The 17,130-nt window shown below is 45.8% G+C and overlaps 1 protein-coding gene across 2 annotated transcripts; it reads left to right on the forward strand.

Annotated features, from left to right (window-relative positions):
- The first annotated feature begins 3,076 nt into the window (after positions 1 to 3,076).
- Lysmd2 (LysM domain containing 2) lies at positions 3,077 to 17,045 on the forward strand. Of its 2 annotated transcripts, XM_021172634.3 has the most exons (4): positions 3,762 to 3,932; positions 4,398 to 4,479; positions 14,839 to 15,170; positions 16,485 to 17,045. In XM_021172634.3, the coding sequence occupies exons 3-4, from the start codon at positions 14,839 to 14,841 to the stop codon at positions 16,525 to 16,527; spliced, it is 375 nt and encodes a 124-aa protein (XP_021028293.1). In that variant the 5' UTR covers positions 3,762 to 3,932; positions 4,398 to 4,479; the 3' UTR covers positions 16,528 to 17,045. The 2 variants fall into 2 exon arrangements, with proteins under 2 accessions (XP_085700924.1, XP_021028293.1); XM_085844798.1 differs by lacking the exon at positions 16,485 to 17,045 and having other exon boundaries at positions 3,077 to 3,932; positions 14,839 to 14,872.
- Positions 17,046 to 17,130: the final 85 nt, after the last annotated feature.

The following is a 17,130-nucleotide window of genomic DNA, read 5'->3' on the forward strand; positions in this document are numbered from 1 at the left end:
AGCTAACATAACCCAGCCATGAGAAACAACGTGTTCCCTTCACTCCATAAACAAGGCAAGGATCTCCTCCCTCAGTATTTCTAACTAACATCACAGTACTAGCTGATGCAGTAAGATCTAAAAGCGGGGTATGAGGGAGAAGAGCTGGAGATAGGTGGGGAAGTGGGAGTTGGGGTGGGGTCAGAAGCAAAAGGATTGCCTCAAGGTTCAGGCTACAATTCTAAACAGGGGCTGCCCCAAGTGCTAGTGCAGCTGTGGACGGAAAATGTCACGGCCACTCCAACAGTCAGTCTGTCTGTCAGTCTCTCACAGAGCCAAACACGTGTAAGATCTAGCAAATCTGCTCCTGTATGAGTTCAAGTTTATGATCACACATCAACCTGTACACAGACGTTCACACTGGCCAAAAATTGGAAGCAAAAGAGACGTCTTTCAATTAGTGAATAGATAAACAATAAAACATTGCCAAGTAGTGAGAGGAAATGAGGTGTAATAGTGTGTGTGTGTAGTACACCAGTGTCATCGCATGCATGTGGAGGCCAGAGGACAACTTTATGGAGTTGGTTCTCCCCTTTCACCTTTATATGGGCTCAGGAACAATCTCACGTTGCCAGCTTTTTGCAGCAAATGACTTTACCCACTGAACTATGTTAACAGCACCCCATTTTTTGTTTAAATTAAATAAATGTATTTTAGAGACAAGATTTAAGCTACAAATACATGTATATATACATAACTGCATAATATATGTATATTTTATGTGTATATGTATATATATAACATTATATATGCATATACACATATGGCTAGATATGTGAAATTAGTCTGAAGGCTATATACTGTATAAATCCAACTACATAACATATAAAATATTCCAGGAAAGAAAATATTTTATTGGTATATTCTACCAACCTTTCAAGGTTCATATCAAACTGATCTAACACAAAATCTTTTCAGTGAACAGAAGTAGCAGTCCAGCTCACTGTACAAATCGTTTGAAAACGTTTTATTTTATCATTGTTTTGTTTTATTGATACAGAATCTCCCTTACTATGTTGTTGATACAGATCTGGATCTTGCTTTACAGAGCATCTTGGCCCCAAACTTGCAGAAAGTTCTTGCTTCTGCTCTAAATGCTTGGGTTTTGGGAGTCCACTACAGTGCTCAGCGCATTGACCTAAGTCTTGATGAACACTTACTAGTTAGAACAGTTCTACTCCAGCTATTATCAGCCTTGCTTGTAAACGTTTCAGAATTGCCTGTTGAATTATTCGGACTCCAGTCACTGAGACAAAGTGTCGAGGTAATCAAACTACAAAGAAGTGGAAAGTTAGTTTCAGTTTTTAACTTCAGGAATCTCAGGACAGCCTGTCTGCCCTATTGCCTTTGTTCTTATAGCAGAGATTTATCACAGCTGGGAGTGCACACGGAACCAATTCAGACCTTAATATTTTTCTATTGAACTTCAGGTACATGTAATAATGTGTATTTTTTATTCTATTGAAGTAGGCATTGCTGGAGCTTAAAAAAAAATATTGGGAGAGAACCAGTGATGCCTCCGGGAGTATGCATCTGGTGGAGGAGATAAGGTAAACGCACAAATGTTTCAAAGAAAACAGTTCAAAACTGAACAAGAGGCACAAACCACCCTGGAGGGTCTAAGGGGGAAATAATAACAGCTGGGCAGGCTGGGCTAGGGACAATTTGGGGAGAATCAGAAAAAGAATCCCATGGAGAATATAGCCTTTGATTCTAGCCTATGCACTGCTCAAGAGCACTATTTGAAAAAGGACCTTAAAGATGGAAGAAATCTGGGAACAATGGATTGGGAATCTACTTACAGCATTTACTGTGCTTGTGGGATCACCCGAGCTCGGGAGCTCTAGACCAGTTTTGGCAGCATGAGTCCCAGGCAACAAACACAAATAAACAAATTGGATGTAGTGAAACGCAGGTAATCCCAGCACTCTGGAGGTTCAGGCAGGAGGATTTTGAGTTTAAGGCCACCCTGGCCTACACAGGTCAGACCGAGTTTCAGAAAAAGAACACTAAAATGCTGGGGCCAGAGGTGTAGCTCATCTGGTAGAGAGCTTGCCAGGGTTCAGCCCACAGCACGGCCACTTGTGATGGTACAGTCTGTAATCCTAGTACACAGAAGCGGTGGCAGGAACCAAGAGATCCAGGCTACACGAAACCTTTTTTTTTTTTTTCAAAACAGAGCTGGAGAGATAGCTCAGCACTTAAGAGAGCGTCTTGTTCATTTAGAAGACATGGATTTGGTTTTTTTAGCGATTACATCGGGCGGCTCACAACCACCTGCAATCCCAGCTCCAGCGGATCTGTCAGCCTTTTCTGGCCTCCGCGATCACCCAAACACATACAGAACACACACATAGATAAAAAATAAACCTAAAAATGGACAAATGAGCAGTAGACAGGGTTTTGGGAGAATACTGTTGCTGATGGAGGGAACAACACAGGCAAAATGAAGGTGGGAGTAAGGAAGGAGGTTAAGTGGCTCTGGTCAGGATGCGGTACATATGTGAAAAGTAAAAACTACTGACTTGGGTGCCAATGTGGGTTTATATTCAGGGAACAACTGAAGAATCTTTAAGGGGTGGGTGATACTGGGGACTACTGCTGCCGCTCTTCTTCCTCCAGTGTGTCCTAAACGGTTTCTTTTGTTTTTGTGGGCACAGCAACATACCAAACTTCAGAAAACCAATGAAACAAGAGACAACTCTTTTCTTCTACCTAGAGTCGGGTGTGTGTGTGTGTGGGGGGGGGGTAGGGGGTTGGGGTGGGGATGAGGGAAGGATGGATGAACGGGTGTGTGTGTGTGGGGCATCTCTCAAGAGCTAGGGCAGAAGATACCAGTTAACTTTGCACAAGCCTAGCCCTGAAACTGGCACTGGTCTTCAAAGAGGAATGGACTACCAACAATTGCAGGGCAGTCAGAGGCTACCCAGCAGGCCTGAGTACCAAACAGAAAGAATTAGTATACATAGGTCGGTGATAAGAGCACTGGCTTAGTGTGTGACTGAGGTCAGTACCTTGTCAAGGGCGTGCGTGTGTGTTGTGTGTGTGTGTGTTGGGAGGATGTCAGAAGACCTGTACCACCCAGGTGGACAGGGACCTGAAGAAGCTATCTATGTTCAGTGATCTTAAGGTTTCCTGCCACCAAGATTTTGATGTCATTAAGGGGGTACCACTTAGCAAGCAGGCTGCCCAATAAGGAATCTGTAAAGGCAAGCAAAGCTTGGTGGGGGTGTACTGTGGCCAGGGCAGGCTTTGGGCGGACTCTTTCTTGTCTGCACGGTTCTGGGGTCCACATGGGTCCCAGGACTCCTCCTTGGGCCTCTGTCGGCTCACAGGCCTCGGAGCTCTCCCGCTTCCGCAGGGCCTTCTCCGGCAGGACCCGCACACTGCAGCCGGGGCTCAGCGCCTTTATCCCCACCAGCACGCGGACTTCTGGGGCCGTGGAGAAGCCGGCCGCGGAGGGCGGCGCGCGCCATGCAGGTCCCGCAGCTCCCCGCCTCGGCCTCGCGCCTGCCGCCCCCGCGGCACGGCCAGCCGCAGCCCCAGTGAGGAGGAAGAGGCGGAGGAGGAGGCGCCGCCCCCTTGGCGAGCTCGGCGCCCCGGCGGCCTTGGCAGGACCCATGGCGGATCTCTCGCCTGCGCCGGCCCTGCGGGAAGGCGGCCCTCGTGCGCACCGGCCCTCGGCACCCTCCCCTCCGCCGCGCTCTCGCTCCACCTCGGAGCCCGAGGAGGCCGAGCTGTCGCTGAGCCTGGCCCGCACCAAGACCCGCTCGTACGGCAGCACGGCCAGCGTGCGGGCGCCTCTGGGCGCCGGCGTCATCGAGCGCCATGTGGAGCACCGAGTCCGCGCTGGGGACACGCTTCAGGGCATCGCGCTCAAGTACGGAGTCACGGTGAGCAGGGCGCGCCGCCGCGGCCCCGGGCCTGCGGTCCCCGGGCGGGGTCGGGGATGGGAGCGGAGGGTGGGGAGCAGGCCGTGCGTCCCCGCGTCCCCGCGCCGCATCCCAGCGCGCGCTGCCGCAACTGCAATGGGCGCCTAAGCTGCTGCTGCTGCTGCTGCTGCTGCTACTGCGGAGAGGGGCGGCCCGCCAGAGCTCCCCTGACCAGCTAGTGCATGGCCTTCCCAGTGCCCTGCCAGTCTCAGCTCCTATCTGTCGGCGAGAAACACCAAGGAGGCCCGCGTTTTGGGCACTACCCACAGCCACCTTTCCCCGTTTTCCTCCCCGGAGCTCACTACCTATTTACTCAAAGCCACACCGAAACGAATTCTGCGCTGTGTAAACAAGCTGTGATGAGTCAGGATGTACAGTTCTTCCCGTGGATGGTTCTGGTTCAATCGATTCTGCTTCTTTATTTAGAAGTGAAATTACACCCCTGTGCTCACTGGCGACCCTGAACGTGACACCTGTCGCTAAACAGCAGCCAGGAACTGTGGTCTAGGTGAGCTGGAGGGCCGTGTTTTACGAATTTATAAGGGTGTGCGTCTTGGGTATATTGCATTACACCTTGGGGAAGATCACGGAAACCCGAGGGAACAAATTGTTTCATTAAAATTACTTATAATTAACTGTGAGCTGTGTGATGGCCTTTTTACATTGGAGCTCAGTATCCGTTTTCAGTGATCTTTCCTGAAGCTTCGTGGGCATCAGTCAGAAGAAAGATGATCTCGCCTGTATCTTCAGAGTAACCTATTTTGCATATTTAACCAGGTGTTTGTTTACCAGCATGTCTTTCCATCTATCATTTAAGCGTTTTGAGAGCTTGATCAAACCATTTTGAGACCCTTATCCACAGTTCTAAATGTGAACATATACTTACAGCCTGCCTTCATGCATTCACTGGGGGCTGGTTTGGGTCAGAGCCTAGGAAAAACAGAACTGAAAAAAATCTAAGTGTATGAGTGTTTTGCCTGAATTAATGTATGTGCACCTTCTGTGTGCCTGGTGCCCAGAAAGGCCAGAAGAGGGTGTCAGTTACCCTGGTAATGAAGTTACAGATTTTGTAACTCATCATGCATGTTCTGGGAATTGAACCCTGGTTCTCTGAAAGAGCATCCTGTGCTTTTTTTTAATTCTTTTTTTCCCATTTATTTATTTATTTATTTATTTATTTATTTATTTATTTATTTATTTATTATATGTAAGTACACTGTAGCTGTCTTCAGACACTCCAAAAGAGGGCACCAGATCTCGTTACGGATGGTTGTGAGCCTGAGCCACCTCTCCCGCTTCTGTTTGTTTCCGCGTTTTTCTTACTTAATTTGGCTTTCATAAGAAGCCTAAGGGGAGACAGGTGTGGCTCATCTTTCTGCAGATGAGAAGGTAGATAAGTGGTCAGGGTACTTCCAAATATGGTTATTACCAAGACTGGCTTGAGTTGACACAAGGATAAAGGATCTTCTTTGCTCTAAATATTAAACTTCCGGTTTGCATTCTTAGCCAGAGCTTTCGGCATCCTGCTCACTGAAGGAGGAGGGTCACTTTTGTCTGGTTTCTGTGCATCTTAGCTACTAGGCTAGTATGTGTATACTTATGAATCTGTGATATCCAAAAGAGGCCATTTTTCTGTTCTCTCCCATGTGACACATGCTCTTCTGGAATTGCTTGCTTCTGCTAAACGCATACTTAGTGTGATGTAGACTTTTGTTCAAATGCTTTCTAACCTGTGATTTGTCTAAAGCGGATTGTGTTACTTTTAACTTTATTATCCTTCCCTATTAAAGTATAAATCAGATTGTCCTTACTTTTATAAAGGCTTCTGATCTTATTTTATTTTTTAAAAGGTTATTCATTTTATGTGCAGGGGTGTTTTGCCTGCATGTATGTCTGTGTACCACATGTGTGCCTGGTGCCTGTGGAGGTCAGAAGAGGGCAAATCCTTGGGACTGGAGTCAAAGTCTGTTGTGAGCCATCACCCCATGGGTGCTGAAAATAAAAACTTGGTCCAGGGTAGAGCAATCAGTGCGCTTAACTGCTAAAGTGTCTTGCCAGCCCCAACTTCTGATTCTAACGTAAATTCAGATGTAAAGAATTAGGGACTCAATCTCTGGTCACAAATGTGATTTCTCAACTTCAACACTATTCTTAATACATTTTAAAAATTTTTTAGTTTTTTCAAGCCAGGGTCTCATGTAATCCAGGTTGGCCTTGAACTCCCCATGTAGGTAAGGGTGACTTTGAAGTCCAGATCTTTCTGCTTTCACCTGCTGGAGTAAGGTGTGCATTCCGTGTGACATTCTGTTCATACAGATGGGAAGATTCTGTGTTTCAGGAGGCTGTCCTAAGCATTGTAGGGTATTTCACAGTACCCAGCTCTTCCCACCAGACACAAACCCTTCTATTCTCGTCTGCACATGGCTGGATGTTCTTCTAAAGGCAACATCACACCTGTTTTTTGTTTCTTCCTTATTTGTTTTTGGCCTTTCAAGACAGGATTTCTCTTAGCCTTGCCTGTCCTGGAACTCACTTTGTAGACCAGGCTAGCCTCCAACTCACAGAGGTTCACCTGCCTCTGTCTCTGTCTCTGTCTCTGTCTCTGTCTCTGTTTTGTTTTGTTTTGTCTTGAGATAAGGTTTCCCTGTATAATCCCAGTCTGACTTTGAATTTGTAATCCTGCCTCAGCCTCTGGAGTGCTGGTATGCATCGCCATGCCTGCCCGTAAAGGATTATTCTGGCTGCTGCTATGACGATAGACTGTATGGACCAGGACCAAGGGAAACAAGATAGGATGAAGGCTTTGTAGTGATGCAGTGAACTAGAAGAGTAACTAGGATAACAGCAGTAAAGAAGGGAAGATGTGGTGAGACATGGCTGGGGCTGGGTCCTCTGCTGATCCCATCAGCTATGTCTGAACTGTAACCCAGGGGCCACACAGGAACCAGCTGGGAATGTGATGTAGGAATACAGTTATAAACTCACTTGACACATTGTGAATCTGTATTTTGGCAACTTGATTGCAGGGTTCTCACCTAGGAACTTTCTTTTCTTGTGTCCTTCACAATGTAAAAAAGACTGTGTCTGCCTGCTCTGCTTACTTGTTTACTGTTTCCATTGAGTATATCTGACTTAGACATCTGCCTGGAGACCCGGGGGGCCTCTCTATAAGAAGAAGAATTCTGTTCAAGAATTGAGCCAGACTGCCAGGCAGTGGTGGCTAGTGCATGCCTTAATCCCAGCACTTGGGAGGCAGAGGCAGGCGGATCTCTGAGTTCGAGGCCAGCCTGGTCTACAGAGTGAGTTCCAGGACAGCCAGGGCTATACAGAGAAACCCTGTCTCGACCCCCCTGCACCCTCCCCCCCCCCCAAAAAAAAAAGAATTGAGCCAGGTCGATTGGCCCCAGATCTTTCTCCAGTGAATTGGAAAATATGATATTTCCACAGTGTCCTTTCTTCAGTAACTCACCAATAACTCATTCTCATCCTTTCTTCCTCTACTTGTATTGGACCTGGGTTACTTAAGGCCTATGTTAAACACCAAGGTTACACGATACAATGTCCTCTCTTTCTAGCAGGTCCTTCATGTGTGTGTGAACTCAATCCATAAAACGTCTGGGCGGTAAGGGATTGTAGCCTGTGAAGTGGAGCAGGCTCTAGAAGGGAGGATCCTAGGCTGGGACTGAGTGAGGATGCACAACCTGCTGAAGATATGAAATGCAAGAATTGATTGGAAGCCTATTTCTTTTCTTAAAAACAAAAACAAAAAGAAATTAAAGTGGGGTTGGAGAGATGGCTCAGTGGTTAAGAGCACTTGCTGCTCTTTCAGAGGACCTGGGTTTGGTTCTCAGCACCCACATGACTTACAACCATCTATATCTAAATCTAGGGGATCTGATTCCTTCTTCTGACCTCCTTGGGTACCAGGCACATACATGTAGGCCATACACATGAAATAAATAAGAACATTTTAAAAATGACCCCTTTCCTCAGGTTGGGGATAGCTGTGACATGCACCTCAGGATGTGAGTAGAAGTTAGAGGTCACCTTACAGGAGTCAGTTCTCTCTCTCCACCCTGTGGGGCCCCGAGACCCATTTCAGGTCATCTGACATGGTGGCAAGCGCTTTTGCTGAGCCATTTTCTAGGCCCTCCTTTCTTACTTCTTTTGAGACAAGGTTTCATGTAGCCTTGAAGTCACTGTCTAGCACACACTAGTCTAGGGCTCCTGGTTCTCCAGCCTCCATTTCAGAACTTGGGATTATAGACTCTGCCATTCCCCAGGTAAGGCCAGTTCTGTGTGCCAGCCACAGTTGCTGGTGGGTGCTGTTGGTGCCCTCGCCTCCTCCAGCTGTGAGTCTAACACTCAGTTACACACAGGGTTAGGTTGGAGCATCTCTGCTAGAGTTTGAGGAAGTGGTTCTGGGAAACTGAAACCATTTGGGTCGGGTTGAGAAAACCATTGACTGAAGTTCAAACCTCAGACGTAAACTTGCTGGAATGTCCCTGCAATGTTTATCTCTACTGAGACATTAAGGCCCCTTTAGCTCTGGCTCTTGATTTAACTATTGTTTGATTCCAGCATCCTGGCCTCTCCCTGTTGTATCCAAGCCACTGGGGGAAATTGGTCACAGCTCGAAATTGCCACTTAAGAATAGTTTATTTGGAAACCTTGGAAAAACTAGAGAACAGCACAAAAGCTGCAAATAGGAAGGAGACAGCAAAGGAGACAGATTTGCATAAACTCTGCTTCCTCCCCCCTCTTTCTTTGACACAGTCTAGACTCACTGTGTATCAGAGAAATGCTTATACCGGCTGAGTGCTGGGACAGAGTTCAGGTCTTAGGTCTGCTCTTCCTCTTCCATTTAGCTACTAAGCCGAGTTGCTGCACGCTTCCCCCACATTAAAGACACCTTGCTGGGAGAAAGTGGTCTTCCTGTTGAGGGAGGAAGGGTCCTGGGAGTTAGAGTTAATTCTGTGACTTCTGGGCTGTTCTTAATGGTAACCACTGAGGCTGCTGGGGGTTGTTGATTGTCACAGTGTCACCCAGAGTGAAAGGGATGACAGGGTCATTTGTGATTTCAGGTTTTAGTAGTTTTTATGTGTTCCCACCCCCCTGCCCCCCAACACTGTCGCTGAGGAATAAGTATGGAGCATGGGTTTACCCTGCCTTAAGTGTTATGGTTCAGTGATGTTTAATAAGCTTACAATTGTGACTTCCTTGTCACAGTTCAATTTCAGAAAGTTTCTTTTCCCTGAAGCTACCTTCAGAGCCATTTTACTCACTGTCTCCAGTTCCAGGAGACAGATACTATACCTTCTGACATATGTGTATATGTGTGTGTGTGTGTGTGTATAGTTAAGTTATAATTCTATATTATAATTAAAATAATACACGCACACACACCACACATTTACGTTTTGGGGACATTTCCTGTAAGTGGATTTCACAAATTCTTTTGAGAATGTAAAAAGAGAAAAAGCATCCCATTCCCCATGAGTGCATGGTGATGGAAGGGTCTGGTTACCACTAACACCTGAATGGAATAGGTCACAGAGACATGGTGCATTAAGAGAGCCATTTACTGTTTCCTGTCAAAATAATGGTAGTTGTACATGGATATGAAATTATTCCACAAGCCAATCTAGCTGCCGCTGTGAGATAACATTTGGGGCTAAGTCTTGTGAACTCCCTCCAGTTTAAATTCCTTTTCACAAAATGTATTTACAGGAGAGCCACTTCAGTGACAGCTCCTCTTGTTCTGCCTCCTTCTGCCTGAGGGTTCTTACTTGCCATCTAGAGTCTGTTTCTTAGCGACCAGATGGCAGGCGGGTTTCACTGGGTCAGGCTGCTCCTGCCTGGCTAGAGAGGATGGAGCTGTTCGATTGCTAAACCTCCGACTCCTGAGAAACAGCAAGGCATTCCGAGTTACTCTGAAAGGTTACACTTTCTGTCCTCAGGGTTGAGTGGCTGTCAGGATGAGCAGAGGGCCCATGGAAATGCATTTTCCAGTTTTTCCTTGCGTGGATCATGAGCTGGCCTTTTTTCTTGTGAGGTGAAATTTCCATACCTGTGTTTGGATGGAAATAGAAAGCACTCCTCACAAGATAAAATGTCCTCTGTGTCCTGGATTATCTAGTTACATGGCTTCTGCTGCTTCCTCTGTAACTGGCCTTCTGTTCCTCACCGGCTCCATCAGTCTTTCTTTCAGACGACGTACCCCACAGTTCCTGGGTAGTTGATTTTTGATTTTTGTTTATAAGTTAGTGATCTTTGACTATAATTAGATCACATCTCTTCTTTCCTTTATCCTGCAAGAACTACCATTTTGTTTTGTTTTGTTTTGTTTTTTGTTTGTTTGTTTTTGAGACAGGGTCTCATGTGTCCCAGGCTGGCCTCAAAGTCAACTGTGTTTTCTGGAGCTTCTGTGGGCTTGAACTCCCAGTCCTTTTGCCTTCACCTCCCAAGTGCTGAGATTGCAGATACACGTGTCTTGGGATTACAGTCATGTACTACCATGCCTGACCTGGGATTATAGACATGTGCTACCATACTCATCCTTGGATTAGAGTTATGTGCTACTATGCCGATCCTGGGATTAAACATGTGAGCCACCATTGTTGGAGGATCTTAAGCATACTAACAAAAACTACTAGCTGAACTACATTCTCACCTTCGCATCCCATTCCCACCCTTTTCTGAAGCAAGAGTTTCACCATGTATCCTAGGCTAGCCTCTGCCTTCCTGTGTATGCCGCTCATAGCTAGCCTTGAAGTTGCAGGGGTCTCCCTTCCTTGTCTTCCTAGCATTGAAATTACAGGCTTGTATCTATACCTGTCCAAGGGCTTCTTATAACATTCAAAGTAAACTCTGGCTTCTACACTTGATCTTGGCCACAAGACAGGGAGGCAATAGATTCTGGAAGCTTATTGTCCCCCAGGTTTGCCACAATTTTCCTCCTCTGCCGTGCAGTTGTTGTTCTCTGCGTGGCTGGCGTCCTTCTTTGACACTAGGTAAAGATTTGTTTTTAACTAACAAACAACATAAAAACAACCAAAACGAAACACCAAGCCAAGTGAAAAGTGGGCTTTATTTTCAGTCTGGCCTCAGGCTGCGACCCACACGCCATCCTCCAGGTAGCATCAGTGGCAGGTTACACATGGTAGCAGGGTGACTGGCAGTGGCTCAGCCCTTCTTCCTGCAGGAAAGAGAGCACATTGCCTTGGACATTCCTTCTAGGATGGAAGTGGTGTGTCGTGAAGCCGAGGTGCTGGGGTACTGCAGGGGTGGAGGTGAGCACAAGCTCCCATGCATTCTGGAGTGGTCCCAGTCCGCCTTTGCAAGCTTGTGTACCGAGGGAGATGGGAAGATCTGGACATTCGGGACCCAGAAGTGGGTAGAGTGGGACATACCTCAGTCTACATGGGCAAAGTTTTCACCTTATTTAATTCTCTCAAATCTGAGCCTGCTAACCAGAGAGGTACTTGGGCTATTTAGATTTTAATTTTGTCTCTAAAATGTCCCCACCCATCCATCATGGTCTCTCTTTCTCACCTTTGCCATCTCCCCAGTTCAAGGAACGCTAGGGCTATGTAGTAAAACCCTCTTACAAAACAAAGCAAGGCAGGAGGGATGGGGGCCATTTATTTGACTGTTGTTTCTTTAGACTCTTTGAAGCAGGAATGTGTTTTGTTTTTCTTCTGCACCCAGAATCAATGTAAAGGCTTGAACCAGGCCAGTCAGGGTGTTTCGTTATCTCACTAAACTTTGCATCTTTAACTCACTAGAACGATTTTGCATAAATGAACCACATGGTGCTTGCGGGGTACCAGTCATGGTGCAAGTTCACAGGTTAGTATGGGAAAGTATAGGCACCCACAACAGAGGAGAGTAGCAAGAGATGTACTCTACAGTGCCGTGAGCCAATGAGTGTGAGCCCTCACCGTGGGCTTAGGCCACGTTCTCCTGTCTTCTCAATTGTAAAGAGATCTGGCTTGCAGAGCTGTTGTGAGGGTTGTGGGAGATATGTATGCTCTAGTCTGCATTCACTTCCATTACCCCTCAGTGGGTAGGGTAAGGCCTCCATAGGCTGTGAGGGTTGGAGATAGTAAACCTTTGTCTACCTGCCATTCCCGTGTGCACAACTTCTGGGAACCCCAGAGTGAGTATTCACTCTCTGTACGATAAAAAGTGACACGGTCCTAGTGAAATGTCTCCTATCTCCTGTTCTTGCCCGGCCCTCGGATGCCGATTCTTTAAGGCCCGTCTGAAGTCAGAAGGATCGGAAGCAGATTCTACTTTCTCTAGGAAGCCGCCTCAATAGCTCAGCAGGCTTTGACATTCTGTTTATACACAAGCCTCTACCACCTCCTGGGTCTATTAATTCACCAAGCAGAGTTCCAGAGATAGAGGGATCCCTCAACAAGTAAGATAGACTTATCAGTAGACTTATTTGTTTTGAAAAGCCAGGTAACAGAAATGTCCAGATTAGAAAGAAGTGAGTATAAAGGGGCTGGAGAGATGAATCAGCAGCTAAGAGCTCTGTTCCTCCAGAGGCCTGGGTTTGATTCCCAGCATCCAAGTGGTGGCTAACCACCCCTGTAATGTTAGTTTCACAGGATCTAATGCCCTCTTCTGGCCTCCAAGGGAACTGCATGAATGTGGTACACAGACATGCACACAGGCCAAACAGCCATACTCATAATAAAATAATAAAAATGTATTTTAAATAAAAATAAATAAGGGATACAATTCCACATCCTTGTACACCAGTGATTTAGGACTACTGATGGTAAAAGGTGCCTTGTAGAGGAGATAATATATGTTAGAAGTTGCCTATAGAGGGCAGGGATGTTGCTCAGTTGGTAGAGAACTTGCCTAGTATTCATGAAACTCCACATTTGATCCCCAGGTATGGTGTCACATAATGTCAGCATTAGGGAGGTGGATACAAAGGTCAGAAGTTCAGAGTCATCCTTGGCTACATAGTGACAAGGCCAAACTGTGTGATGTGAGACCCTGTCACAAACAGACAAACACCCAACCTAACCAACAACAAAAAGCCCACAACAAAACAAACAAAATAAACCTGCTTGTATAGCAGGAAATGACTTTCATGCTAATTCTTGAAATAGGAGTTATTTGCAGAGGGAAAGACCCTTGAATGTAGTGAATGCGTTTGTCTTAGGTAGAGTTTTTATCGCTCTCATAAAAGACCATGATCAAAGGTAACTTGCGGTTGAGGAGGGAAGTGATACTACTGGGGTCCGAAGACTGCAAGCATGGATTTGTTCAGAGTGTGTGGCTAGTGCAGAGGGCAGGATGGTGTATTGCAACCTGGAGCTCACGCAAGTTCTATCTCCAAATGCAATGCCCATGATCACCCTGAGCAACAAGATATCTGAGATGAAGAACTGCTCATTTTCTGGATCAAGTCTCTGTCTTAGTCAGGGTTTCTATTGCCTCGACGAAACATCATGACCAAAAAGCAAGTCGGGGAGGAAAGGGTTTATTCAGTGGCTTACACTCCAGATCATAGTTTGTCACTGGAGCAAGTCAGGACAGGAACGCAAGCAGAGCAGGAACCTGGAGGCAGGAGCTGATGCAGAGGCCAGGAAAGGTGCAGCTTATTGGCTTGCTCAGCCTGCTTTCTTATAGAATCAAGGACCTCCAGCCCTGGGATGGCATCACTCACCATGGGCTGAGCCTGCCCCTGTTGATCGCCAATTGAGAAAATGCCTTACAGCTGAATCTCATGGAAGCATTTTTCTCAACTGAGGCTCCTTCCTCTCTGAGGACCCTTGTATCTAGTTGATACACAACACCAGCCAATACAGTCTCCTCAAAAGACTTCCATGATTGTGCTGCAGGACCATGGATGCATGCCAGAGGCGATGCTGAGGTCTGAGCTCCATGCTGCCACCAGAGGCTGAGTCTATGTGCACGATCCATGCTACTGCAGAAAACCATGTGGAAGTCCGTGATCCCTGCTGCCATCAGCTGCTTTGGGCACAGAAGCCTCTTTTGCAGTGGTATCGATGCCCGCAGACTCATAACTGAGAAGGAGAGACATGGAAGGCCTCTGGGACAACCTCTCCCAAACTGCCAGCTAAAGAAACAGTCTAGACAGGAAGCTATTGAAGAGTCCTGACTGATGATGGGGTTGGGGAGAACCTGGGACAGGGGATGGGACTGGACACACAGGGATGGATCAACTCAGTTTTCTTTAAGGGGGTGGCCACTGGGAGTTTGACTATGTTCCAAGTGAGTATATGGGCAACATAAGTTGGACTTATTTTGTTTTGTAGAGGGTGGGGCAAGGGTGGGAGGGTGGGCCAGGGAAGACTGGGAAGTGAGTGACCAAAGTGCATGGTGTGTAATTCCTAAGTAATTAATAAAAATATTATGTTTTTTGGGGGAAGGCAACTTGGGGAGGAAAGTATTTAATTCAGTTTATTGTCTGTCATCAAAGGAGTTCAGGCCAGGAACTTAAGGCCGGAGCTTATGCAGGGGCATGAAGGCGTGCTGCTTACTAGCTTGTTCTCATCACTACCTTAGCTTGCTTTTCTTTCTGTTACCCAGGACTGCCTGCAAAGGGGTGGCACCACCCCTGTGGGATGGGTCCACCTCCATCAGTCAGTCACTAATCAAGTAAATGCACTCCTGGTTTGTCTACAGGCAAATCTACGGAAGCATTTTCTCGATTGAGAGTCCCTCTGTCTAGTGTGTGTCAAGTTGCTGTAACACAAGCCAGCACAGCATTGCACGCAATTGTTCACGAATATGTACTATTCAACGGTTATAATAATTTCAACTCTGGAACATGGTTGTATATAACCCTGCATTTCTTTTTGTGTGTGTGTTTTAGATGGAACAGATCAAAAGGGCCAACAAACTGTTTACCAATGACTGTATATTTCTGAAGAAGACGCTGAGCATCCCAATCCTGTCAGAGAAGCCTTTGCTGTTTAATGGACTTAACTCCATTGATTCTCCGGAAAATGAAACTGTTGACAGCAGCTTTTGTCAAGAAGAGGAGCCTGTAGTGTCTGAGGAAGAACTGCCCCCTCCCAGTCCTCAGGACCCGGACCCCAAGCCTGCGCAACCCGAGGAAGTGTCTGCCAGAGATTTCCTGCAAAGACTTGACTTACAGATTAAACTCTCAACACAGGCAGCCAGGAAACTCAAAGAAGAGAGCAGGTGAAGGTTCCTGATATAGGTGTCAGTGTCTGGACCAATACTCTTAAGATGCCCTTTTTAAAAACCTGTTTTAATTGTAGAAAGTGTATGTGTGTGTGTGTACAGGTGCCTGTGTGTGTGTGGCTGTGTGTGTGCATGGGAGTGTGATGGCCAGAGGTCAGCGATGGGTGCTTTTCTTCAGGATCCTGTACACCTTGTTTTTTTGAGACTGAGTCTCCTGGGATTGCTAAGTAGGTCTGGTTGGGTGTCTAGGGATCCCCCTAGACTTGGCCTTACCAGCACTGGGATTATTATGAATTTGTTCCTGTGATTGGCTTTTTGTCGGTTCTGGGGCTTGAGCTCAGGTCCCCATGACAGTGTAAGTACTTTATGGGCAGCCATCTCCTCAGCCCTAGGAAGGCTTCTTTGTTAACATGAAATCTAAACAGAGTTGCTTCACGATACACAAGGCTTTTCCTGTTGTCTGGTCTGTCTCTGTTATTTAGCATAAAGGGTTTGCTTCTCTGCCTAGTGTTACTGTCCAGCTAGTAGTGTGAGGTAGCTGCTGGAACTAGAACGGCTCATGCCATCTTCAAGGAGAAGACATAAAATACAGATACTTGCAACACTGTTTGTTACTGGGTAACTCTTTGTTACCCAGAATTCCCTTATGTTAAGATTCTTCGTGAGCCCTTTAACTTTGACACTAGGGTAAACCTTTCTCTCTATGTATAAGTGTGTCCTTCTTCCTATTTGATTTCATGAAGGGACACAAACCCCTGTTTCCCTTTTATCTTGTTTGCTATTTTTTTGTGAATAGAATTGATGCCAAGGCTCAACCACTGTCTTTTTTTTTTTTAATGGTTAATATATTGATTTCTTAGTCTTCATTTTTAAATTTCTATTTTATAATATATACCATTTGTTCTATGGACCTCAAATCCTTTTAACTTTTATTTATTCATTTATTTTGAGTCAGTGTCTCACTGTAGTTCAGCTGGCTTCAAAGTCTTATCATTCCTCTGCTTCAGCCTCCCATCTGGCATATATAATTTAATAATAAATATAATTTAATAGAATAATAAATAATAGAATAAAAATATAATTTATTGTATCTTTAATATATTTAAATATTATGTAAGCAGATGCTACTTCTTATCTGGTAACTGAGAGCCCCATAGACGGAAGCTACACCTGAACATGTGTGCCTGTTCACCTGGCTTCCAGGCACATTTAGTGTTCTGTTGTATTGTTTTGCTCTTTTTTGGCACGTGGCTAATAAGTTATATGTGTCTGTTTCTGACTACAGTTGTAAACACTGTTTCTCTTTTTCAGGGATGAAGAGAGTCCCTATGCTGCCTCTCTTTATCATAGTTAGTGACTGGCCAGCGGACTGATCCAGATCACAGAATGGCTGGACCCTAAAGAACCCGCCGGCTCTGGTTCAGAGGCAGCGCTGCCCCTGGACTCCCGTAGCGCACCTTCGAGCCGCAGTTAAGTAGGCTCTACTGTAGCTTGCCTGAAGTGATCAGCTCCTGGCTTTCTATAGTTAAGTCTTATTACGGCATGATAGCAAAACTGTATTTATTCTAACGCCTTTCACTTTTGTAGATGGTGGTAGTTTTAGACCGGCTTTTGTAGATACAGAAAGCATCAGAGACTCTATATATTTAAGCCAAAAGCTATGTTTATTTCCTGATGAGATCCTAAATGTGTGGAAGCCATGATGACTGCGGAGTGATAATGCATTTGCTGTGTGTTTATAACTCAAGTGCTATAGTATATATTTCAATCTCACACATTCTGTACTAATGCAAAGAACCATTTTGTCTGCTATTTTGTAAAAGTAAACTACAGATGTCTGGATGAGAAAATAAACTATGTTTTCACACAGGAGCCTTCATTTCTCTTATTCAAAATGGGCAAGTAAGATTGCTTTAGTTTGATGTGGTTTTTGTTCAGAAGACGCGGAGTCCTGGAG

Source organism: Mus caroli, unplaced genomic scaffold (genome assembly GCF_978045245.1).
Source record: "Mus caroli unplaced genomic scaffold, Mus_caroli_1 scaffold_11, whole genome shotgun sequence".
Classification (NCBI taxonomy): domain Eukaryota; kingdom Metazoa; phylum Chordata; class Mammalia; order Rodentia; family Muridae; genus Mus; species Mus caroli.

Bases quoted from the DNA above. Each gene is read 5' to 3' on its own strand.
- Lysmd2 (XM_085844798.1), top strand. From the start codon at position 3,192: ATGTCATTAAGGGGGTACCACTTAGCAAGCAGGCTGCCCAATAAGGAA.